At 42.5% G+C, this 25,037-nt stretch overlaps 1 protein-coding gene across 10 annotated transcripts in view; it reads right to left on the bottom strand.

Annotated features, from left to right (window-relative positions):
* Window positions 1-5,645: 5,645 nt before the first annotated feature.
* Window positions 5,646-25,037, bottom strand: part of IDUA (alpha-L-iduronidase) — a 79,285-nt gene continuing 59,893 nt past the window's right edge. For 6 of the 10 annotated variants that reach the window (XM_031943003.1, XM_031943004.1, XM_031943005.1 and 3 more), the window contains 8 exons: window positions 23,733-23,912; window positions 22,561-22,774; window positions 21,445-21,660; window positions 19,939-20,060; window positions 19,280-19,405; window positions 17,681-17,817; window positions 8,594-8,694; window positions 5,646-8,409 (listed from right to left, as the gene is read on the bottom strand). In XM_031943003.1, the coding sequence (XP_031798863.1) occupies window positions 8,306-8,409; window positions 8,594-8,694; window positions 17,681-17,817; window positions 19,280-19,405; window positions 19,939-20,060; window positions 21,445-21,660; window positions 22,561-22,774; window positions 23,733-23,912 (1,200 nt within the window). In that variant the 3' untranslated portion in view covers window positions 5,646-8,305. The remainder of the gene's footprint in view (window positions 8,410-8,593; window positions 8,695-17,680; window positions 17,818-19,279; window positions 19,406-19,938; window positions 20,061-21,444; window positions 21,661-22,560; window positions 22,775-23,732; window positions 23,913-25,037) is intronic. The other 4 variants (XM_031943000.1, XM_031942999.1, XM_031943001.1 and 1 more) reach the window with 4 other exon arrangements.

The raw sequence follows: 25,037 nt of genomic DNA on the forward strand, positions 1-25,037 counted from the left end.
TACTGGAGTTGTTTGTCATTTCTTTCTCCAGCCCATTTTACAGATGGAAAACGGAGGCGAAATGATTCGCTCAGAGTCACACAATTAATAAGAGTCTGAGGCTAGATTTGAATTCAGGATGATGACTTTCCCTGACTCCAGACCCAGCCCTCTGTCCATTGCACAGTGGTAGGACAGGACCTAGGGAGGGTGCCGGTGCTTCTGTTTGTGGTCTTCCTCTGCTGGACTGGACAAATTGCTTAATCCCGCCCAGTCTATCTCATATGTAAAATAATGGGTATTATAATAATAGTAGCTATTTCACAGAATTATCTAGTGAGATAACATATGCAAAATGCTATATGTAAATGTTGACTATTATTACTTTGGATAAGAACTTTCCCTTCTCTGGGCCTCAGTTTCCCTATTTGTAAAATATCTTTCACTTCAAAAAAAAAAATGAGTTGAGACAGCATGTTATAGTAGAAGCAAAAAGTTCAATCGAAATGTAGCATTTTGTGACTCTTTCCTCCCTATAATTCTGCAATGTTGCCAACTCAACAAACATTTATTAAGCTCTTACTATATGTAATATACTGTGCTGGGCACTGGGGATAAAAAAAATGAACAAATCTGCTTCCTTCAAGGAACTTAGATCTTTCTGGATATGAGACACAAACCGATGATTAAATTCAAGATAATTAGACAAGAAAAAGTACATGAATTGGAGCCAATTTGAAGGAGGAAGTACTTACTGGAGATGGACTCTGAAGGAAACTAGGCATTATAAGGGGTAGAAATAAGGAGGGCTGGTTATTATTATTATCGTCCCCATTTCACAGATGGGAAAAATGAGGACAGAAAAATGAGAAGTAACTTACCCAATATCACACAGAGACCTGAAGGGCATTTTTCACTTCTTGTGTCTTCTTATGTACCTAGACGCTAGAGTCCTGGGTTTAATACTTTGATCCAATAAAAACAAGAGTGTGAAATTGGAGCCTCAGTTTCCTCAACCATACAATGGAAACATTAATATTTGAACCATCTCTTGGTGTTTGTGAAGAAAAAGTGTAAATTTTAAAGCTGCCACCAGGTGATGCCATATTGCACAGAGTGCTGGACCTGGAGGCAGGAAGATCTGAGTGCATGAAAACCCACCTCTGATTGAATATACTTAGTACATGGTAGATGCTTAATAAGCATATCATCTCCTTTCTTAATACATAGTGTGGTATAGTGCAGTTCTACAGAGCCCATGGAAATGGGGTCACTGGAATAATTCCTGCAGGCTACCTTATATTAACATGATCTATTTTATATTTTAACATACTAACATCCATATTATATTTTTCTTTACACGATCTATTCTGTATTTTATTTTAACATATTAACATCTATACTACATTTTTCCTTTATTTACTTTGTTAAGTATTTCCCAATTATATTTTAACATGGTTCAGGCTGCACTTAGGAGTATTGTAGCTGGCTGTTTGATACTTCTGATGTAGAAACGGGGATAGATTTGGACCAAAAGACTAGGGTTCAAATTCTGGCTCTGCTATTTATTGTGTGATCTCCGGAAGTCATATCAGCTCCAAAAGCCTCCTCATTTTCTTCATCTGCAAAATGGGAAGGTTGGACTAAGTACGTTCCCTGCTTTTTGTGTCTGACTTGTTGACCCATCCAGATAGACGTTGCCCCAGAGAGTCACAGGCTCCTCTTATAAGGGAAAAGGTTTACAGGGCACCGAGCACGACCTGTCTTATTTATTTAGAATTTAACAGAAATCTTTTGAACTCACACCTGTAGCTCCAAAATGTTAACAAATGCCCAAAGTGAGCCCTCGTTCCCCAGAGAGTAATCTCAGGACTCAGTCTCGTCTAGGGAGGGCTCGAGCAGGACTAGCTTCTCCCCTTTGGCGCTCCCCTCCAGAGTTCCCTCGGTCTTTTTTTTTTTTTGGATGCTCTGAGGCAGCATCACTGGCTCCCGCCCTCGCCGGTGCTTCTGTTTGAGGTCCTCCTCTGCTGCAGCTGCTGCTGCGGCTGCCCAGAGCTCCCAACAAATGGCAGCCATTCTCCAGAGCTTGCTTTCTGTTGCTCAGCTTTCGTTCCTCCCGCTCTGCTTCCGACCCTGGTCACTCCGCTTAGATTTGGGGGGAGGGGCAGCATTGTGAGGATATCACCCTCTGCTCTCTGTCCTCTGCTCTCACCTGATTTGCTCTCTGCCCGTAGGTTCTCTCGGGGCATCTGTGTATCCCCGCCCCCTCCACCAGCCACCTCACCTGATCCACAGAAAAATAAGCCTCCAGAGAGCTTTAAAACTCCCACACTCACAGTGTTCCCAAGTCTTTTGTGTAGGGTCCTCAACAACAAAGTGGGGTTGGGGGTGGAGAGCCACGGGAATCCCTTCTTGTGCCATTCAGATCTGTCTCCAATCCCACACTGCCTCAGGCTGAGTCACTGCCGCCCGCCTCCCGCCCCCAGCCTCCTCCTACCCCCAACATTTAGGCAGCTTATCTCCTGCTGGTGTCCCCACCTTGAGTCTCGGGGGGCCCCCTTCCCCCTCCATCTTCCCCTTGGCCCGCTGGTTCTTCAAGGTAGTTGGGGCAATTGGCTGTAAACATGTGGAAGGGAGCCCATGGAAAGCCCGCCCCTCACAGCACAGGTGCCCGTAAAGGAAAGATCCGCAACATCGACGACGATGGAGTCACTGCGGAGGCTTTAACACAAAACTAATTAAAACACACTCAGCCAGGCCCACACTTTCTGCGCAGAGTGAGCGGTCCCAGCTGGGCCGCCCACGTCCCGGTGGCCAGGACAATAATTTTTGCCATTTCTCATTTCTTTCTCCCGCCCTCCCTTTCTCTGTCTCTGTTCTTCCCTCCTTCTCTCTCTCTCTCTCTCTCTCTCTCTCTCTCTCTCTCTCTCTCTCTCTCTCTGTCTCTCTCTCTCTCTCTCTCTCTCTCCTCTCTCTCCCCTTTCTCCCCCTTCTCTCTGTCCCTCCCTCTTTCTCTCTCCGTCCCCTCCGTTTCTCTATGTCTGTCTCTCTCTGTGTATGTCTGTCTCTGTTTCTGCTCTTTCACTTCTCCCCTCCTCTCTCCCCTTCTCCCTTTCTCCCTCCCTTCTTTTCTCCCTTCCTTCTTCCTTCTCTTTCCTTCTCTCCCTTCCTTCTTCCCTTTCTCTCTCCTCTCCCTCCCTTCCTTTTTCCCTTCTTCCCTCCTTCTCTTCCTTTCTCCACAGGAGCTTGCTGAGGACCGCACTGCGGCTTGATGGCCACCAGAGATGTTGCCAGAGATGCCTGGTACAGAAGTCTCTAAGCATATTAAATTTCCATTTTTTTCCTGTTTACCCTTGGAATCATGAATGCGGTCAGAAACAGCCGGATGGTTTTTGGACAGCGCAGCCCAGGCTCTGGCTTTCTGGGAGAGAGTAGGGTGCAAGGTGTCTTGGGGACAGCACCGGCTTCTTGCCCTCCGGCCTCTGTCCTTCACTCCTCCCTCCCCAGTTCACCCACTTAGGAAAGGACAGAAGGGAGGGCAGCGCTGAGGGAAGGAGAGAGCAGCTCAGTCTATCCCTGACAGTCCCTTGTTGTTACACACACGCACACCCTCTGCCCATAAAGACCTTCTTCATCTCAGTGTCATGGCCCTGTCTCCTCCTGGGCCTGCCATCCGCATCCCAGCAAGGCCATTTCTCCCTAGGATCTCCCCACCAGAAGCCCTCTACTCTCAGAAGCAGGTATTTCTGCCTCCATTAAAGTCTACGGGCCTCTGAGCCACACACAGCCAAGAAAACCGGAAGGAGCCCCAGCTGTCCCTGACCTTGAGACACAGTCATTCTGCTCGGGGCTTCAAGTGTTCTTGTCTGCAAGATTTTAGGCAATTCACAGCACAAGGAGGACGTTAGAATAACAGATTCATCAGGACAGCAGAGGAACAAAACGAAACACCCAGAAAATCAGGCTCTCCAAAACACTCTGAAGTTCTCGTCCCCTTCTATCGCTCTTTCTCCTGTCAATAGTCTGACACAGAACTGGTTGAAGGCCTGAGCCCAAAGATTCAGGCCCTTTCTGCTTTTATTTGCTGCCTGCAAGCAGCCTTGGGCAGAATAGAGGCTGCTCCCCTCACTAGAGCTGCTGGCAGCAGGGGATGCCTCCTCATCCCCATCATATCTTAGCTTCTTTGGTACTTTCCCCTATGTAGCTCCATGGGGACACAGGTAGATACTCAGGGCCGGAGGTGAGAGACCCCTAGAGATCATTTAGTCTAACCCTCTTTCCCCATTTTATAGTTGGTGAAACTGAGGATGAGAGAGAGAAAAGGACTTGCCCCCAGTTGCACAGCAAATTAGTGTTAGAGCTTGAACTTAACTCAGGGCTTCTGAGCCCAGGATGACTACCATTACTCCCTCTGTCCCACTATTTCCCCGATTTTTTCCTTCTAAACTAGGGACTATCTAAGACTTACTGAGTCTTTCCAACAGTATGAAAACAGAGCAATTGGGGAATGATCACATTGGTTCAGATATTAAAGGAGGAACTCTCTAGGACCCACTTTAGAACTATGGGGCTGAGCCCCAATCCCCAAAGATGCATTTGGCCCCTATTTGAGTAAGATCGGGAAACAGACTGGGAAAGTAACCTGAAGCAATAACAGCTGAAGCAGTCAGAGCTGGTTGTCTCCATCATCACTGTTTTTTCAGCATGAGGGAGCAAAAAAAAAGCCTTGGATTGGAAGTGAGAAGACAAGGCTATAGCCTTGATACTTAATTTATGGAAGCTTTTGCTTTTCTCATCTATAAAAAGAGGACATAATATTTTCCAGTTTGAAAGGTTACGACCAACCTGCCCATTCAGACTGTGGGCAAGTATATTTAAATTTAGTGAGACTACAATAAAGTTTAGATGGGATGTGGTCCCTGACTTCACAGAGGTCACAATCTGGTAGTGAGGAAGACATAAATATACCTATTGTAAGCAATCACAGCATCCCTTGCTATTGCCCAAGTTATTTGGCCATTTGGGTACCCAGTCACGGCACTCACACCTGTGTCTCCAATGTTTTCTCTATTGCCAGACCACAGAAGAGACATATATCAATAGTAAAAGTATTTAATCAAGACAAACAATAGAAATAATGATGATGAGAATCAATTAAGAACATTTTTGGAAATCATAAAGGAGGGAAAAGGACCCACATGTGCAAAAATGTTTTTAGCAGCTCTTTTTGTGATAGCAAAGAAGTGGAAGATGAGTAGATGTCCATCAGTTGGGGAATGGCTAAACAAGTTGTGGTACATGAAGATAATGCAATATTATTGTTCTACAAAAAATGATGAACAAGCTGATTGTAGAAAGACCTGGAAAGATTTACATGAACTGATGCTGAGCAAAACAAGCAGAACCAGGAATACATTGTACACAATAACAGCAAAACTGTGTGATAATCAACCATGAAAGACTTGGTTTTTCTCAGTTTGATCCAAAGCAATCCCAAAAGACTTTGGACAGAAAATGCCATCTGCATCCAGAAAAAGAACTAAGGAGACTAAATGTAAATCAACACATGTTATGTTTACTTCTTTTTTCTGGTTTTTCTTTATCTCTCCCATGGTTTTTATATTTTGTTCTGGTTTCTCTCTCCCAATATGATCCATAAAGCAATGTGTATTTAAAAAAATAATAAATTTACTAGAAAAAAATAAGAGCATTCTTTTATACCTACACAAAATAAATGCAATTTCCCATACCTTCAGAGGAATTACAATTGTAATTCCTCTTTAATACCCTTTGATTCCCAAAGGACAAAGTTATTTCAAGAACACCATCCTTATGGTAAATGTTTAGGTTATGGCCCTACCTGCCATCTAAAAGTCTTCCTGGAATTTTTTTGGTAGCAAGTAGAATAGTTTATTTAAAGAAGTAATTGGAGGTGACTAGCTCAGGATCACAGAACTAGTAAGTGTCAAGTGTCCAAGTCCTCCTGACTCCAGGATTGGTGCTCCATCCACTGTGTCGCCTGGCTGACCCCATGTTGAAGCATACTGGTCTCTTGCCCAGGCTCTGAAATCATCAGCATCCTACCATGATTCCTGGCATTGGGAACCATGATGACCATATGCTCTACTGCTTTCTCCTCTGCTCTTACCTCGCCTGTGTCTGCTCACCCAGCCCTACTTTAAAAAAACAAAAGTTTTAAAATTACATTGATCTTTAATAGTCACATTAGTTATTTCTCCTTCAAATGCACCCCTTATTGAATCTCCCCTTTGAACAAAGAAAACCATTTGAATAAAGCCAAACAAGCTCGTGCACAAAATCCCCCACACATGGTGCTCCACCTTTTTACTAAGAGGAGACTTGCACTTCACCTTTACTTCTCCAACAATGATTATTGCAATTAGTCAGAACCGAACTGCTCTTGCATCCCATTTTCCTTTACATTTTTGGTGTTTTGGGGTATAGTGCTCCCTGATTCTGATTGTCTTTCTCTGTATTAATTCATACAAGTTGTTTAACATTTTTGTAGGATTCTTCATATCCCTCCATTTTATGGAGTATTAGTCTTTATTTTCCCACGCCAGTTTGTCCAGTCAATCCCCATTAATGGGCAGGCACCCCATTATTTTAAGTTTTTTGCTACTATATGTTGGTATGGAATAGCCTGTTCCTCTCTTTTTGACTTCCTGGGCTATAAATCACTAAGTAAAAGTGTGCAACTTGCAGGTGAGATTTTTCTCCCAGAATTCCAAATTCTTTTCTGGAAAGCTTGGACCAACTGACATATCCATCAGCAGCGTATGAGTGTAGTTACCCAGCTTCTTAAACTTTCTACCTTATTGGAAACTCCCCCATCAGAACCTTCACCTGGTATAACCTTTAGTTCATGTTAATATGATCTGCTCATTGCAGAAATAATTACCAGGTGCCAGGGGAGGGCCAAGGGGAAAGGTCATTATTGACAAGGGGGATCAAGGAAGGCTTCATGGAGGAAGTGGTGATTTGGGGGGGACTTTAAAGAATGGGTAGAAATTCCAATAGAGTAAGTGTGGAAGGGACGTCATCCTGGGCACGGGGAATGGTCTAAATAATGTTCAGCCTATTCGGAGAACAACCCGTGGATCAGTTTGGCCGGAACAAGAATTTTAAACAGTAAATGCACCAAGCATGTGTTTAAGAACTGGGGATCTAGATGCAGTGGGAGGAGTAACATAGATGGGGGATGGGTGGCCAGGGAGGACATTTAGGCTTGGAAGATTACAAGAGTAATGAATGGAGCCATAAAGTGCACTGCCCTATTTCACCCCAAAGCAATGACAGCATTGATTTAATTGTGGTTTTGGAACTGGAAATAGGCTAAGGAGAGGAGGGAAGGGAGGACTATGTGCTGACTGGCTGATGAGACGAAGATGGCCAAGAAGCAAAGTGAATTAAGATGAATGACATCAGATGGAAGAGAAAAGGATGATGGTGCCAGACTGTGAGGGGCCAACTCAAAGAATCTGAACTTAACTGGAAAACCAAGAGGGTGGAAATCCCAGCTGAGACACGCAGAGACAAACCCCTTCATCTCCTGGCTCCAGTTTTCTCATCTATAAATCAGGGTAACAATCCTTGTCCCGTCCACCATTTATGACTGCTCTGGGGAAAGTGTTTTGCCAATGTTACAAGGTCACAGAAATAGGATGACAGTGATTGTTATAATGATTGCCAGGGAGCAAGTTTCTGGACGTCATTTCACTGGTCCCTCAAGGAAGAAAAGAGCAGGGAGGCCAGGTTTGGTGCTCTGTGTTGTCCTGTAGGTTGGAAGGATCACCATCCCAGGCCTGGTCCCCAACACATCGCTACTTGAGGATTGATAGAATATTAATTGTGAGATTGATAAAGCCCCTTCCCCAAAAGGATATGGAAATTTTTGTTTCTCAGATCGCTGACATACAAGTTTAGAAGAATTGCACATGTTTAACCTATATCGAATTTCTTGCTGTCTGAGGATGGGGTGCTGGGAGAAAATTTTGGAATACAAGGTTTGGTGAAGGTGAGTGTTGAAAACTATTTTTGCATGTATTTGGAAAAATAAAATACTATTTAAGAGAAAATGTTAGTTCATGACATCAGTAATACAAATATAATTGTTCCAATTTACAGATGAGGAAACCGAGGTCCAAGAAGATGTGCCTAAGCTCAAAGCCTGCATCATGTGACTTTAGGCCCACTTGGAATTCTTGGCACCACAGGTACCCCCCTCCCCCAGGAGCATCAGTCCCAGAACTCCCAGCCTGTGTAGGTCTCCAGCAGAAGGTCGTCTCACAGATAGCTGCCCACCTCATGCAGCTGCCTCTTTGTAGTAAACAGGGGTGGAGAACGGGCCCGAACGGCCCCAGTAATCCACAGCACGGAGCCGGTAGAAGCCAGTGACGTTGGCGTTATCTGTATGGGAAAGAAAGAAGTTTGGAGGCTATGGCTATGAAAATTTCTGGAGAAGAGGCTCAGAGTGGGGAGGGGGGGAATCTTGGGAGGAAGGAGGGGAGGACAAAGGGAACAGATAACAAAGTCGGACTGGGAATAACGTCAGGGGAAGGAGAAGCAGACATCCGAGGGCTTGGGGCCTTACCTGGAGCAAAGACAAAAAGGTTAAAAGTTGACTCCTTCCTTTTGATTCCTCTGTATATATGTCCATGTTGGGAGAATTCAACGTCATATGTCCTCAGACATCTGTGGGGGAACAGAGGGAGAACAGCTATGAGCCTCAGGAGCCCCCCAGTTTAAGTCACTGAGTCTCAAAGTTGAAGGCACTTAAGTATATTCCATTTGTTCAGTCATCTTTCAGTCATATCCAATTCTTTGTGAGCCCATTTGGGGTTTTCTTGGCAAAGATACTGGAGGGATTTGCTATTTCCTTTCCCAGCTTATTTTACAGATGAGGAAACTGAGACAAAGAGTTAAGTGACTTGCCCAAGGTCACACAGCTAGTAAGTGTCTGAGGCCAGATATGAACTCTTTTTTTTTTTTTTTTTTTTTATTTAATAGCCTTTTATTTACAGGATATATACATGGTAACTTACAGCATTAACAATTGCCAAACCTCTTGTTCCATTTTCACCTCACCCCTTCCCTCCCCTAAATGGCAGGATGACAGTAGATGTTAAATATAAAATATAACTTAGATACACAAAAGTATACATGACCAAAACATTATTTTGCTGTACAAAAAGAATCAGACTCTGAATTATTGTACAATTAAGCTTGTGAAGGAAATCAAAGATGCAGGTGTATAAATATAGGGATTAGAATTCAATGTAATGGTTTTAGTCATCTCCCCAGAGTTCTTTTTCTGGGCATACTAATAGTTAGTTCATTACTGCTCCATTAGAAATGATTTGGTTGATCTGTTTGCTGAGGATGGCCTGATCCATCAGAACTGGTCATCATCTAGTATTGTTGTTGAAAATATAATGATCTCCTGGTCCTGCTCATTTCACTCAGTATCAGTTCGGTGTAAGTCTCTCCAGGCCTTTCTGAAATCATCCTGTTGGTCATTTCTTATAGAACAGTAATATTCCATAATTTTCTATACCAATTTATTCAGCCATTCTCCAACTATGGACATCCATTCAGTTTCAGTTTCTAACCACTACAAAAAGGGCTGCCACAAACATTCGTGCACATACAGGTCCCTTTCCCTTCTTTATAATCTCTTTGGGATATAATCCCAGTAGTAACACTCTGGATCAAAGGTATGACAGTTTGATAACTTTTGAGCATAGCTCCAAACTACTCTCCAAAATGGTTGGATTGCCACAACTCCACCAACAATGAATCAATGTCCCAGTTTTCCCACATCCCTCCAACAATCATCATTATTTTTCCTGTCATCTTAGCCAATCTGACAGGTGTGTAGTGTATCTTAGAGTTGTCTTAATTGCATTTCTGATTAATAATGACTTGGAGCATCTTTTCATGATAGAAATAGTTTCAATTTCTTCATCTAGAATTGTCTTTTCTTATCCTTTTACATTTTCAATTTAGGAATGGCGATTTTTTATAAAAGAGTTAATTCTCTTAATTTTTGGAAATGAGGCTTATCAGAACCTTTGTTGTAAAAATATTTTCCCAGTTTATTGCCCTTCTAATCTTGTCTGCATTAGTTTTGTTTGTACAAAACTTTCAGTTTGGTATAATCGGAATTTTCTATTTGTGATCAGTAGATCTCTGTTCTGCTTTGTCAAAAACCTTCCCTTACAGGTCTGAGAGTAAACATCCTGTTCCTCTAATTTATTAATTTCATTCTTTATGCCTAGGTCATGAACCCATTTTACCTTATCTTGGTGTTTGGCTTATATGGATCAATGCCTAGTTTCTGCATATTAGTTTCCAATTTTTCCCAGCAATTTTATCAAACAGTGTTCTTATCCAAAGTGGATCTTTGGGTTTGCGACTAAGTTGCTATATTTGTTGACTGTTTATCCTTTGAACCTAATCTATTCCACTGATAACTAATCTATTCCTTAGCCAATACCAAATAGTTTTGGTAACTGCTGCTCTATAATATAGTTTTAGATCTGGTACACTAAGCCACCATCATTTGATTTTTTTCATTAATTCTTGAAATTTTGACCTTTTGTTTTCCATGAACTTTGTTGTTATTTTCTAGGTCATTAAAATAGTTTTTGGGAGTCTGATTGGTTAGCGCTAAAAAATAGTTAGTTTAGGTTATTGCCATTTTTTCGCCCTTCCAAGAGCATTTAATATTTTTCCAATTGGTTAGATCAGACTTAATTTGTGTGAAAAGTGGTCTGTAATTTTGCTCATAAAGTTTCTGATTTTCCTTGGCAGATAGATTCCAAATATTTTATATTATCATAGCTTTAATGGAATTTCTTTGTAACTCTGACTGTGATTTTGTTAGTGATATATAAGAATGTGATGATTTATGTGGTTTTTTATAACCAGCAACTTTAAAGTTGTGGATTATTTCTAATAACTTTTTAGAGAACCTCTGGGTTCTCTAGGTATACTCATGTCATGGCAAGAGGTGTAATTGGCTCTCATTGCCTATTCTTATTCCTTTAATCTCTTTCTCATCTATTATAGCTGGTTTCTAATACAATATTAAATAGTAGGGTGATAGTGGGCAACCTTGTTTCCCAGATCTTATTGGGAATGGTTTAGTTTGTCTCCAATTATATGATGCTTTGCATGTGGTTTTAAATGTGCTTGCTGTTATTTTAAGGAAAGTCCATTTTTCTATACTCAAGTGTTTTAATGAATGATGTGGATTTTATCAAATGCTTTTCTGCATCTTTGGAATGATCATATAGGTTTTTTATTATTAACTGGAATTTTGATGGTTTTCTTATTGAACCAGCCCTGCATTCCTGGTATAAACCTCTTGATCATGTGTATTATCTTGAGATGTTTTCTGAGTCTTTTGCTAATTCTTATTTAGGTTTAGCATCAATATTCATTAGGAGATTGGTCTATAATTTTCTTTCTCTGTTTTTACCTACTGGTTTAGGTATCAGTACCATGTCTTGTCATAGAAGGATTTGGTAGAACTCCTTCATTCCTATTTTATCAAATAATTTATTAGCATTGGGAATTGTTCTTAAATGTTTGGTAAAATTCACATGTAAATCCATCTTGGTCCTGGGATTTTCTTAGGGAGTTGTTTAATTGCCTGTTTCTATTTCTTTTTCTGAAATGGGACTATTCAAGCAATTTACTTCTTCCTCTGTTATTGGGAAGTCTGTATTTTGGAGGTAGTCATCCATTTCATTAGGTTATCAAATTTATTGGCATAAAGTTGAGCAAAATAATCCTTATTATTTCTCTAATTTTCATTGGGGAAAGTTCTCCTTTTCATTTTTTAAGACTACTAATTTTCATTTTCCTCCCTCCTTTTCTAATCAGATTTACCAAAGGCTTATCTATTTTATTGGCTTTTTCATAGAAACCAACTCTTAGTTTTATTATTAGTTCAATGGTTTTTTACTTAATATTTTTAATTTCTCCTTTTAATTTAATTTCCAATTTAGTATTTGATTGGGGTTTTTAATTTGGCTTTTTAGTTTTTTAGTTGAAGCCCAATTCATTAATCTTTTTCTTTCTCTGTTTTATTCAAGTAAGCCTCTAAGGATATAAAATTCCTCTTATTACTGCTTTGGCTGCATCCCACAAATTTTGTATGATGTCTCATCATTGTCATTATCTTGAGTGAAATTATTAATTGTATCTATAATTTGCTGCTTCACCCAATCATTCTTTAAAGATGGAGATTGTTTAGTTTCCAATTACTTTTGGTTATTCCCTAACTTTTTGTGAATGTAGTTTTTATTGCATCATGATTGAAAAGAAAGCATTTACTATTTCTGCTTTTCTTGATTTAATTTTGAGGTCTTTATGTCCTAATATATGGTCAATTTTGAATAGGTTCCATGAACTGCTGAGAAGAAGTATATTCCTTCATCTCCATTTCAATTTTCTCCAAAGATCCAAATACCTAATTTTTCTAATATTAATTACTTTAATTTCTTCTTTTTGTTTTGTGGATTGTCAATCGAGAGTGCAAGGTTGAGATTCCCACTATTAACAGTTTTGTTGTCTATTTCTTCTTGCAACTCTTTAACTTCTCCTTTAGGAAGTTGGTGCCATACCACTTGGTGATATATGTTTAATATTGATATTGCTTCGTTTGTTTATGTTACCCTTTAGCAGGATGTAGTTACCTTCCTTTCTTTTAATCAGATCAATTTTTCTTTTTGCTTGATCTGAGATAAGGATGCTACCCCTGCTTTTGACTTCACCTGAAGCATAATAGATTTTGCTCAGCCTTTTACTTTTACCTTATGTTCCCCTGCTTTAAATGTTTTTTGTAAAAAATATTGTAGGTTCTGACTTTTGATTCAGTCGCTTCTGCCTCCCTTTTTGGGGGAGTTCATCCCATTTCATTCACGGTTAGAATTACTAAATCGTATTTCCTGCCAATTCTAAACCCCAGATTGTGGCTTACTTATTTTGCCTCCCAACCTCTTTCCCCTTTAAACTGGTTCCTCTTGTTCACGATCTTATCCTCTTTTCCTCCTCCCCATTTGGAGTCTTTCCCTTCCTTCCCTTTCTTTTTCTTTTCCTTTTCCTCTCCCCGTTTTAATGAGGGAGGAGATTTTTCTCTAAAACAAATGTCAATTTTTTTCTTTGAGCCAACCTGGTGAGAGTAAGATTCACTTGTTCTCCCTCTCTCAAATTCCCTGATATGATAAGTTTTCCTTAGCCTCTTTGTGGGATGTGGTTTCTTTTTCCTCCTTCCACCATTCTGCAATCATCCTTTTCCTTATCTACTTCCCTTTTTTATTTATATCAGTAAATCAAATTATACATGGATTTTTGTATATCCACAACGAAATACAATTCTCAAGAGTTATTTTACCTTTTCTGCTCTTGGTTCTATTCTTGGACAAATTTTTGTTTTAGTTCTGGTTTTCTTAGAAACAATGGAATTCATTTGTTTCATTAAATTCCATCTTCTTCCCTTGGAAAATGCTCAGCTTAGGGGTAGTTTATTCTTGGTTGCATCTAAGTTCTTGGTCCTTTTGGATATTTTCAGGCCTTCTTTCCTTTAATGTAGGGGAGAGATCTTGGGTGATCCTTTTGGATGGTATTTAAATGGTTTTGGGCTTGTAAATTTTTCCTTAATCTTATGTTCTGAATTTTGCCAAATATTCCTTGGGGTTTTATTTTAGGGTTTCCTCAGAAGGTGTTGTGATTCTTTCAAGCCTATTTTGACCTTGATTCTATTCATCTGGCAGTTCTTTTTGATGTTTCTTTGTAAATAGTATCTAGGCTCTTTTTTCATCATGGTTTTCAGAAGTCAATAATCCGATTATTCTCTGATCTATTTTTTCCAAGTCTGTCATTTTTGCAAGTAGATAATTATTGGTTTTCAGTTTGTCATTTTTTTTGTTTTGCTTGACTGTTCTTTGTCTCATGAATCAATAGTTCAAATTTTTCAGTTCTAATTTTAAAGAATTTTTTCTTCAATAGCTTTTTACTCTTTCTGTATATGTCAATTGAGTTTTTGATGTTGTTTTGGTCTGTGATTTTTTCCATTTCACCTAATTTTTTTTTTAGGTAGAATTTTCTTTTCAATTCACAGATCCCTACTTTTCTTGCATTCTTTATTTTTCCAATTCACAATTTTGTTTCCCTGCACTTCTGAGGAATTTTAACTTTTTCCAATTGTATTTCAGGAAGTTGTTGCTCTCTTAATTCTCTTTCCTTTCCCCATTTATCTTCTCTCTTTTGAGACTTTTAATTCTCTCTGAGACATTTGTAAGGAGGACAGTCTGATGCATTTTTTGTTTTGAGGTCTTTCAGGTTTCTGACCTGCTCTTTTCTGATAGAAGCTGTGATTGTTCTTTTCATCTTTATTCATGTTTTAAAAGCTTTAGGGTGGGTCTCCTAGGCAAGGGGTTACCAGCCCTCTGGGCAGGGAAAAGATGAAACCGATTCCCCTTCTGAGGTTGGATCTCTGGTGAGTTTTCCCTTCCCCCAACAGGAGGTGGATTCAGCACTGGCCGAGCTATCAAACTGCTTAGTAGGGCTGAGTGGATTATCGATTGCCCTCGGCTAGAGACTAAGTGGTGAAAGTGTCACCGCCCCAGGCCGGAGCCTCTTGAGGGACTGTGAGTATTAGCAGCTGACTGCAGACCGCCACAAACTCTGCCCAGTGTCTCTGCCTGATGCAAATCGGCCCTGGAAAAGCTCTATGGCCCCAAGCTGAGCTCCCCACTGCGTAGATTGAGGCTAACCGGCTGCGCCCTCCTGCCGCAGGATCACAACTGCCCCAAGGAAAGCCCTGTACTGCGGGTTGGGGCTGCGGCTGCTAGCTGAGATCTGTGCCTTCACCCTCAGGTTTGAGACTCTCCTCGGAACCTATTTCTCTCCCTCGCTGCGCATCTCCCCTGGCCCCGAACCAACCTTTTTGGCGAGACTGCAGATTTTCTTCGCCGGTGAGTTGTTCTACTTCTTATCTTTACGAATTGTAGCAGTCAAGACTATTTTTGAGGCTCGATATAATATTGATAAAGAGGGTAAGAGAAGAGCTTAGAAAGTCGCGTGTGTCTTCTCCGCCATCTTGGCTCCGCCCCCCAGATATGAACTCTGAAAGATGAATCCTACTGACTCCTGATCCTGAACTGAATCCACTGGTACCACTTACCTGCCCCAGAGTCATATTCTGACCAAGAATGGATCCCAACAAGTAGACATCTATCCTCTTCTTAAATACTTTCAGTGATGGGAACTTCTTATCTCTTCAGCCCACTCCACTTTTGGACATCTCTCATTGTTAAAAGTTTTCCCATTCATCAACCAAATTCAATAAATATTTTTAAAGTACTTACTATGTGCAAGACATTGCTCAGCTCCCAGAAGTAAAAGTATAAGCCAGAAATAGAATCTGGTTCAAAAAGCTTACAAATACTCTGGGAAAATTAAACATTTAAAAAGATAAAGAAATACAATATAATTGGGGAAAGGGATGAAAATTAACAACTGGGAACATCACACAAAGACTTTCTGTAGTAGGTAGCAGTACTGAAGAGGCATCTGGGAAAAAGCTAAGTTAATTCTAAGAGCTGATCCGGACACAAATCCCAAGCATGAAGGTAAGAGATGAAATGTCACATGTAGGGGATAATAATCCATCAGCCAACATGGTTGGAATGAGATGTGCATGAAAGGGAGGAAATATAAACAAATCTGGAAAGAAGGGCTCAAGTCAGACTGTAAAGAAATTCAAATATCGAGACAGCGACTGTGTTTTATCCTAAAGGCAAAGGGGAACCACAGAAGTCTCCTGAGTAGGGAAGTACCAAAGAGCCAAAATCCATCTCTCCACAATTTTTTGTTGCTTCTTTGAGTTTTGTCCTTTGGGGTTTGGGTCAAGACTAGTGTCAGTGTATTAAGGTCAAGACTGAGATGGGGGTCAATACCAGGAACTAGAGTTGACAGCTAATGCTACTGAGGCACAGCCCAGGGGAAGGGATGAATCAAAGAAATAAGGGGGGAGGTAGAGTATAATTCAGTCCTCTCACTCCGAACAGCTCTGGCTGGGCATTTAAAGCCCTTCAGAATCTGCATCCAACCAGACTTCCCCTCACACCCTCTCACTCCAGCCAGACCAGCTTCCCTGAAGTTCTCTCTACATGATGTGCCATTTCCTACCTGAAACACTGAAAAACTCCCCTTGTCATGTCTGTCTGCAGCCTCAGCCAACGCTCATTTGTCATTCCTAGTATGAATACTTTCTGGGGTCAACCTCTCAGCCCTCTCGAAAGGACTTAAAGTTGCTCAGGGGCTGACCTTGCAGTACGACAGAAGGGGGCAGTGTCGTACAATGGAAGGCGTCTCGGACTCACTTTTGGCCTGAGCCAGTATAAAAGTAAGAAAAAGGATTTGGGGGCCCTGGGACTGACTGGAGGGAGCTCAGGGTGGAAGCTGCCAGTTCTGTCGGGTTACGGGACCACGTACAGCTGGGGGAAGCTGACTTACTGGGAGGAGGGACTGAACGGGAACCAACAGAGGAAATGCTGGTGGTGATTTACTGTGGGCAAACAGAGAAACTGTGTATAAGGAGAGATGAGGGAGGCGGGGCTCACAGTCCCTGAGATTTAATAGCTACATGACCTTGGACAAGATACTTTTCTTCCCTGGAGCTTGAGTCGAGAGGATGCTCAGGCAAAGCTAGCTCCAAGGACCCTTTCAGCTCAGCCATACTATGAACCTTCCATCACAAAGTCTAAAATCTGAAATATCCTTACCTGGAATATTGGACAAGCCCATGATTCTACAAGCACTCTACTGACTGTCAAAATTGGGGCTTGAATCTACATCTCTTTGGTTTCAAATCCAACTCTCTTTCTACTAATGTTTCTAGATGAAACAGCCCTAGATCAGAAGCTAAGAGATGGGAGTTTGGGACAGGGGTATAAATGTTTTGGCAACCTATTCTATGGGGGAAAAAGGTACACATATTTTAAAATTTATTTTGAATTACTTTTTTCTTCCTCACTTTAAGTCTAGATAATTAAAAAAAAATAAATAAATTAAGGCCTGTTTGTAGCCTTTGTTGGTTTCCAAGGAATAAATGCTCACACTGAAACTTTAACAATCAGTTCTTGGTTTTGAGCTGGTCCTAGCATACCCCTGATTGGGTCTGTCTTAACATTTTTTGGCTGTGACCCCAGGTTATTTCTTGCTTCTAAGCCTCATTTTTCTCATCTGTAAAATAGGAATAATGATATTAGTTGAGACTCCTCACTTCACAGGGCTGTTGTGAAGAAATTACTTTTGAACCACAAATTTGCTGCAGGAACAGAAGTGGGGGCAATGTACTTGGGTTTGCCACTAACTAGCTGTGTGGCCTTGGCCAAGCCCCTTTCTTCACTGTGCCTCAGTTTCCTCCTTTGAAAAATAGAGTATTGAAAGATGTGATCCCTAAGGTCCCTCCTATCTCTGAAATTCTATGATCCCATGATGAAACAGAAAAAAAAAAGAAGTCAGTAGATTCATCTTTTCAGAGAATATTCTCCTTGACCCAATCCCTCATCTGGAGAGTGTGTCTACAGCATCATAGTGATTAAAGCCCAGTGACATTGGGCTTTGATTTCCTCATCAGTAAAATTAAGGTATTTAAACTCACAGACTGCTAGCTCTGAGATCCCCCATTCCTGACAGCATGCACATGACCATATATACATACTTGGAATTCACGCAGCCATCATCCCAGATCAGCGTGATCTGCCCTCTCGTGAGAGGCAAGATTCGGACGCCATTCACCTATCCAAAGGTAAGGTGAGAAGGAAATCCTTTATCAGTGTGAGTGGTGCCGGTTCACCACTAAAGAGTCCTAGTCCCCTAAAGAAATCACTGTATTTGGTTTCTGAAGAGTCATGAGACTTTAGATTTCCGTGCCTGGAGGGTAGATACTTTCCCTGATGCTGACAGAAATGCCCAGGTGTTTCTTTTTTTGAACTTGGCTACTACGATCAATACAATGATCCACAATTCCAAAGGAGTCAGTGATGAAAAAAAATGCTCTTCACCTCCAGAGGGAGAACTGATGAACTCCTAGTGCAGACTGAGGTATAATTTTCTCACTTTCTTTATTCTTGTTTTTTTTAATATGGAGATATGTTTTGCATGTTTTCATATGCACAATTAATATTGCTTACTTTCTTTGGGTGGGGAGGGTGGAATAAAATAAGTAACAAAAAATAAGTAAATAATAAAAATTTAAAAGTAAACCTTCCTTGGTCCTTCCATCCTTTCAAGTTGTTACCCAATCTTTTTTCCCCATTTCACAGCTAGCTTCTTAGTCATGGTTGTCTCCTTTCTCCTCTTATCCACTCTCCTCAATCCTTTGAAATCTGTCTTGTGACCCCACTATTCAACTGAAACTGCTCTTTGCAAGGACTCCCATAACTCCAATTGCTAAGCTCATTGATCTTTTCTCAGTCTTCATGCTTCTTCATATTTCCTCTGCTTTCAACACTATCCACCTCCCCCTTCTCTCTTAGATAGACTCTCTTTGGCCTCCAAGATACTGCTCTTTTCTCAGTTTCCTTCTTCCTATGTGTTGGTGACTCCTTGGCAGTCTACCTTGTTTGTCTACCACTTATTTTTTGGTCCTGCATTCCAGGCCCTCCTATTAACGCTTTATAAATGTTCTCTCCCTTCATCAGTGATAAAAAATGATCAATGATACCTGTAGTCAACTGATGTCCAAATCTATATCTCTAGCCCCATCTCTTACCTGAAATCTAAGTCCTTACTTTGAGTTGTTTGCTGGATATCTTCATACAGATGTCCCCTTAGGATCTCAACATAAGCATGTCCAAAATGGAAGCTATTTCTTTTCCCCTTAAATCTGTCCCTTCTTCACACTTCACTATTAAGAAGTCCCTCACCTCAAGGAAGGCCTGCTTTCCTCCCATTTTCTTTCCCTTCTTCTCCTCCTCTTGGTCACTGCTGGGCCCTTTCCACACTACTCCCTGGGCCCCCCAATTTCTTAGGGGCTTAAGTGGCTCCCTTTTCTGAGGTAGATGGTATTTTAAGAGAGCTTCCTGATTACTTCAATTTCTTGTAGCTGAAATGAAATTTGAAGCCAGGTCCTCAGGCTCTTATATTTGCTGTACGGGATCAGCTGTGATAAGACCCTAATGGTTGACTAGAAGATAACTTAGATAGGACTTGGTACTTTTTTTTTTTTATCACTGAGCAGGGAATCCCATTGTTGTACCTGGTTTGGAGGCAGGTGTGGCTTTGAACACACATGAAGGAGAAGGATTGAGGGTACCGAAAGCTCCTGCTTTAGGATCAGCTGGCCATTTTCAGGAAATGGAAATGGGCCTGCGGCTACAGCATCCTACAGAAATACAACATGATAATAGGACACACACAGACACAGACACACACATACACAGAACTGGATGTCATTTCCATTTTCAACTACTTAGCCACATGGAACAACATTGTGGAATGTCAAAAGTGGGAAGACCCTAAAGAAACATGCAACCCTTTCATTTTACAGAAGGGGAAACTGAGGCTCAGAGGGACGAGACTAGAATCCATATCGCCTGGCTCTAATTCTATGGCTCATTTCACTGAATAAGGACAAATGTAAATCCTTTATCTTTCTGACCATATCCCCCATTTCAAGAATCATTCTGGCCCCACTTCTTTCTTGGGCCTTCATGACCCTCATTTCATCCCTGAATCCCTCATGTTCCTCCTGCCATTCCTCATCCATGAATTTTTGCCCTGTCTTTCCCAACATGGCTCTGGCCCCTCTCTTTGCCCTTTTGTCATTCTTTATTCCCATGCTGTTGTCTCATCGCTTCCCAACATCCAGGCTTTTTTCCTCCATGACACCCACCCACCCAATATCTCTGGCTGTACCTCAGTCTCTCTCATCTGCTGAAATTGCTTTATAGTGGGGAAGACAGGTGAGCCAAGTTTCTTCCACTCCAGGTAAGGGTTGGTGAGATTATTGTCCATATAGTAGGTCATGTAGACAAGATCTGGAGAGAGGCAGAGAAATGGAGTCCAAAAGAGTAAATAAGCAGGAGAGACTGAATTGGGTAGAAGATGAGTCACAGTTGGAAATGAAAAACATGGTGGGTGGCAAGGTAAAAGGCTGGGGCAGGGGATTGTAAGAATTCTGGAGAAGATGTGGTCCCTGCCTTTGAGTGTCTTAAGGGCTCTATATAAGAGTTCAGACTAGGTGTTTGGTTTGGGCTAAAATTACAAGTGGGGCAGAAGATTCAAGAAGCCAGATTTTGATTTACTATAAGGAAAAACCTTCCCAATAACTGGAACTTCCCACAAGTAGAACGAGCTGCCTCCAGGGGTAGCCTCTCATCAAAGAGGACTCAGATGGCTATGTGGATATCCTCCCATTTGGAATGTTACTGAGTCTTGCTTCAGGCTTGGATTGGAGTAGACGCCTTCCAAAGGGGATGTGGATGGAGTTCTAGTCCTGGAGCCATCTTTCTGGGTTCAAATATGGCCTCAGACTAGTATGTGTCACTAGTATGTGAACCAGGGCAAGGCATTTAATGCTTTTTACCTCAGCTTCCTCATTTCCAAAATGAGCTGTAAAAGGAAATGGCAAACCATTCCAGTATCTCTGCCCAAAAAACCTCAAATGAGGTCATGGAAAATTGGACACGACTGAAACAACAACATGATTCCATATCTCAAATTGCTGTAGGCAAGAAAGGAGAGGGAGAGGGAGAGGGGGGAAGGGAGAGAGGGAAGGAGAAAGAGAGAGGGAGGGAGGGAGGGAGAGACACAGAGGAAGGGAAGGAGAGGAGGAAGTAAAGGAGGGGGAGAGGGAGAGAGGGGGAGAGGGAGAGGAATGAGGAGAGGGCAGAGGGAGAAGGAGAAGGAGAAGGAGAGGGAGAGAGAGACACAGATTGAGACTGACTTAGAGAGAGTCCTGAAGAATGGATAGGAGTTAGAGAAGGTTTATGTGAGAAGCAGTGGTGAGAGGAGGAGAAGATCCACAGAATAATTGAGGTGGGTTGGGATGGGGCAGGGGGAGTTTGATCTCTATCTAAAAGGGCTTTAAGAAATCCTGGGAATTGCTCCCTTGGCCATGGTACTTTACATTTTACAAAAGGCTTTTGTCAACACAAATCTATAAAGTAGGAAGTAAAAGGATAATCCTCATTTTAAGGAAACAGAGGCCCAAAGATGGCACATGACTTACCCAGTGTCCCTTGAGTAAGAGGCATCCCAGCTAGGACTGGAATGCAGCCTGGGGCCTTTGTACCACAATGCTTACTTGAGAGTCTCAGACAAAGGCATCCTGGCTTTGTGCCACATATGAGGGGGACCCACAGAAGTTTCTCAAATAGGAAGAGGGCTCAGAAGTCCACTCAAGTCTCTTCTGGCTCTCACCTGTAGCCGGTGGGACATTGTTGAGCTGTATAGTGACAGTGCTGAGATTGGCAGATGTCTGATTGTCATCACTGGCATATACCAGCACTGTGGCCTGCCAGCTGTCTGGTGAAGATGGCTCCTCAGGCCAGTGAGAGGTGGCTAGTACTCCCAGTGTGTGATTGCTGTCCACCAGCAGCCCCTCACAGCGAGCTTCTGTCCACAGTTGAGTTCCACCTATAAGTACAGAAAAATAGTTACTCATTTGTTAGGAACTGGATTAGTCAGGCTTCCATGCATGGGAGAGGTCCTGTATCAGTGGGGTGTGAAGAGCAAGGCCCCAGGGAGAAGAGGCCTATCATTCTCTCCACTTTAAAATTTCATTTCTTTGGGTTAAGTTGGACCCTTTTGCCCCCTACTCTAATTCCAGGGAAGATATGTGTAGTCCCCATCAGAGATGGAGAGGGAAAGAGGGGCAAGGAAAAAGAAAGAGATGGAGTAGTGGAATATAGTGTGGGAAAAGAGAAAGAAAGAATGGATGTGGGAGACCAAGACAGAAACAGAGAGTCAGAAAGACAGAAACAAAGGCAGAGAGGAAAAGGAGAGAGAACTGAGAGAGACAAAGAAGTGAGGGAGAGAGAGGGAGGGAAGGAGGGACAGAGAAAGGGGAAGAGGAGGGGAGGGAGAGAGAAAGGGGAGAGGGAGAAAGGGAAGGAAGGAGAGAGGTAAGGAGAGAAAGAAAAGAGAAAAGAGGAAGAGAAAAGAGAGAGTAAAGGAGGGAGACAGGAAAGACAGAAAGGAAAAGGGCAGAAAAGGCAAAAGAGATAGAGGAGATAGAATGATCTAGAAAGAGACAAAAGAAGGAAGAGAAGGCAAAGAGCAGGAAAGACAAAAGGGAAAAGAGAAAGGGGAAAGGAATCAAAGTTGAGGAAGAAACAGAAATGAGAGGGAGGGGATGAGAACAGGGAGAAAGGCCAAGAATGGGAGATGGACAATTAGCGGAGGAGGAGGAGGAGGCTGGGGAAGGAGGGAAGCTGGCAGAAAGGCAGAGAGACGCTGAAGGGAAGCAGACAGATGGAGCAGAAAGCGGTCCCGGGGAGCCTGTGCCCGGGATCCCCATGGCTTGATGCACCTTACCCAGCAGGGCCAGCAGTCCCATGGCAGTGAGCACGGGCTTTCGGACTAGGTGCACATGGGGCGGCTCTGTGTTGTTCATCTGGAAGCGGGCAGTCAGTGTCCTCTGAGTAAAGTGGTGTGGGTGGTAGCTCAGGAAGGCATTATCATTGCTCAGCAGGGTATAGTTCAGGGTATTGTTGGGCTCTGACAGCAAGGTCTGATGCTGGGCTATGACCTAAAAGGAGGGGCAGCTTGGAACAGCTGGAAGTCCCCACCCACCACCATGCACCCCACCACTAGCTGTTTCCATCCCCCTTCTCAAGCCCCAGAGTCACAGAGCATCTGAAAGGGATTGGATCTCGGACAGCACTGAAGCTAGTCCCTTCATTTTCAAGTGGGGGGAACTGAGGCACAGAGAGGGGGGAAAACTTCCCCAAGTCACATGAGTTAAGTGTCAGATAAATCCCCAGTTTCCTAACTTAGTCCAGGGCTTTTCCAACTCATTTCTTTATCTATTGCCCCTTTGCCAGTCTCATTCATCTCTTTTTGCTATATCTCACTCCCCCTTTTCCCTCCTTCTGTTTCACTGTTTCTTTATCTCTCCCCCCTCTTCCTTCCTTTCCTTCCTCCCTCCCTTTTTTTCCTCCCTCTCTTCCCCTCCTTCCCTCTCTCCTCTTTCTTCCCTCCCTCCCTCCCCCCTTCTCTCCCTACATTCTCTCTCCTCTCCCTCTTTCTTCCCCTCAACCTAGGAGCAGCTAAGTGGTCCAGTAGTTAAGAGTGCTGGACCTGGAATCAAGAAAACAAGCTCAAATCTGGCCTCATACACTTGCTAGTTGCATGACCCAAATCACTTCACTTCTGCCTGCCTCAGTTTCCTCAATTGTGAAACAGGACTCATAATAGCACCTATCTCCCAGGGTTGTTGTGAAGATCAAACAGTTAGCACAATGCCTGGCACATAGTAGGTACTTAGCAAATTCTTGATTCCTTCCCTCTCACCCTCTTCTCTGTCTCTCCCCCAACTCTTGCTTCTCTACCTGACACTCCCACCTTCTTTGTGCTTTCCACCTGGATTTTTCAGCATCCAGTGCTTGCCACATTGTAGTGAACAAGCATGTAGATCTATGAAATGCTTTAGAGAAGCCTCTTGGTTCAACAAAGACAGAAAGCCTGGAAGCTAGAGGGAAGCTCACCTTCACAACCATAGATGCATAGGTCACATCGGCTCTCCAGATCTCAGGCTGGGACCAGCCCACCAGCGGGTCAGCCTCATCGTTATAAATAGGGACATGGGTGAAATTGGGGAAAAGGCTCTGGATCTGCTGGACAACTTCCTTTTCCTGCTCAAGGATGTAGACAGAGCTGCCCCCGCCCTGCAAGAATTCCAAGTTAGGCTGTCAGATCAGGGGGCCAGTCCCTCCTTATCCCCCTCATTCACTTCACCAGACAGTATGTAGTGTTTAGCATCCCTTTGGGTTGCCAAGGACTTGCTAAACCAGAGAGAGAAATCACCTGGTGATTCTATCTCAATCCTTCCCCAGGGGACTGTCCTGACCTTATGGCTCCCTGGTCCAGACGTGGACAAGTTAGCCCCTCCTCTCCTAAGGGACGGCGGGAATAACTGAAACTATAGGGAAACGTCGCCAGGCTAGAGAGTGCCAGAACCCTGGCAGGTGGGAAGGGGCAGCCAGCTCCACAAGCAGCTGTACTGGGAACCAAGGGAAGTGCCCTGGGAACTTCAGGGAAGCAGGCCAGCCAGGAAATTCCTAGTGCCAGACTCCAGGATGGGGGCGAACAGGAAACACGGAGCAGACGCCTTTGCGACACTTTCAGGCTACCAATACTGGAGCTGATGACTTCTCACTCCCCTCCTCTCTTCTCTTAAACGAGGCACATAATGGGAGCTTAATAAATGCTTATTCCATTCCCTTTCTTTCCCTGTCTTTCTAGGGTCACGTGTCTGTTTTCTTTGAGTTTCTTTAGCTTTTCTGTTTTTTCTTTTTTTTCTCTTCTGTTTTTAAGTGTGATCAATGTGGCTGACCACCATATCGCCAACTTGTGTGTATCCCTGGCAGAAAGAGTCAATGTGAAGAATGTCCAGCATGAAAGAGAAGCAGATTTGGTTATACTTACCAGCCCGGTTCTGCCTGAGGACTCAGTGGACAAAGGAGAATTGCTGAATCGTGTGTGTGTGTGTGTGTGTGTGTGTGTGTGTACATATATATGTATGTATGTGTATAAACTTTTCTAAATGCAGAGAAAGTTGGACCCAGATTTTTATAAATAAATGAGTCAAAAAATTTTAGCTCTGTGTGTGTGACAGAGAGAGACAAAGAAAAACTAAGAGATAGAGAGACAGAGAGAAACAAAGAGACAGAGACAGACAGACAGACAGACAGAGAGGACTGTGATGAGCTAGCTTTGAGAGGGAGCGGGGTTTGGCTCTTCCTTTCCCATAGTTTTCCTTTGGTTTGTTAGAAAGGAAAACCATTCCTCCA

This window comes from Sarcophilus harrisii, chromosome 6, assembly GCF_902635505.1.
Source record: "Sarcophilus harrisii chromosome 6, mSarHar1.11, whole genome shotgun sequence".
Classification (NCBI taxonomy): Eukaryota; Metazoa; Chordata; class Mammalia; order Dasyuromorphia; family Dasyuridae; genus Sarcophilus; species Sarcophilus harrisii.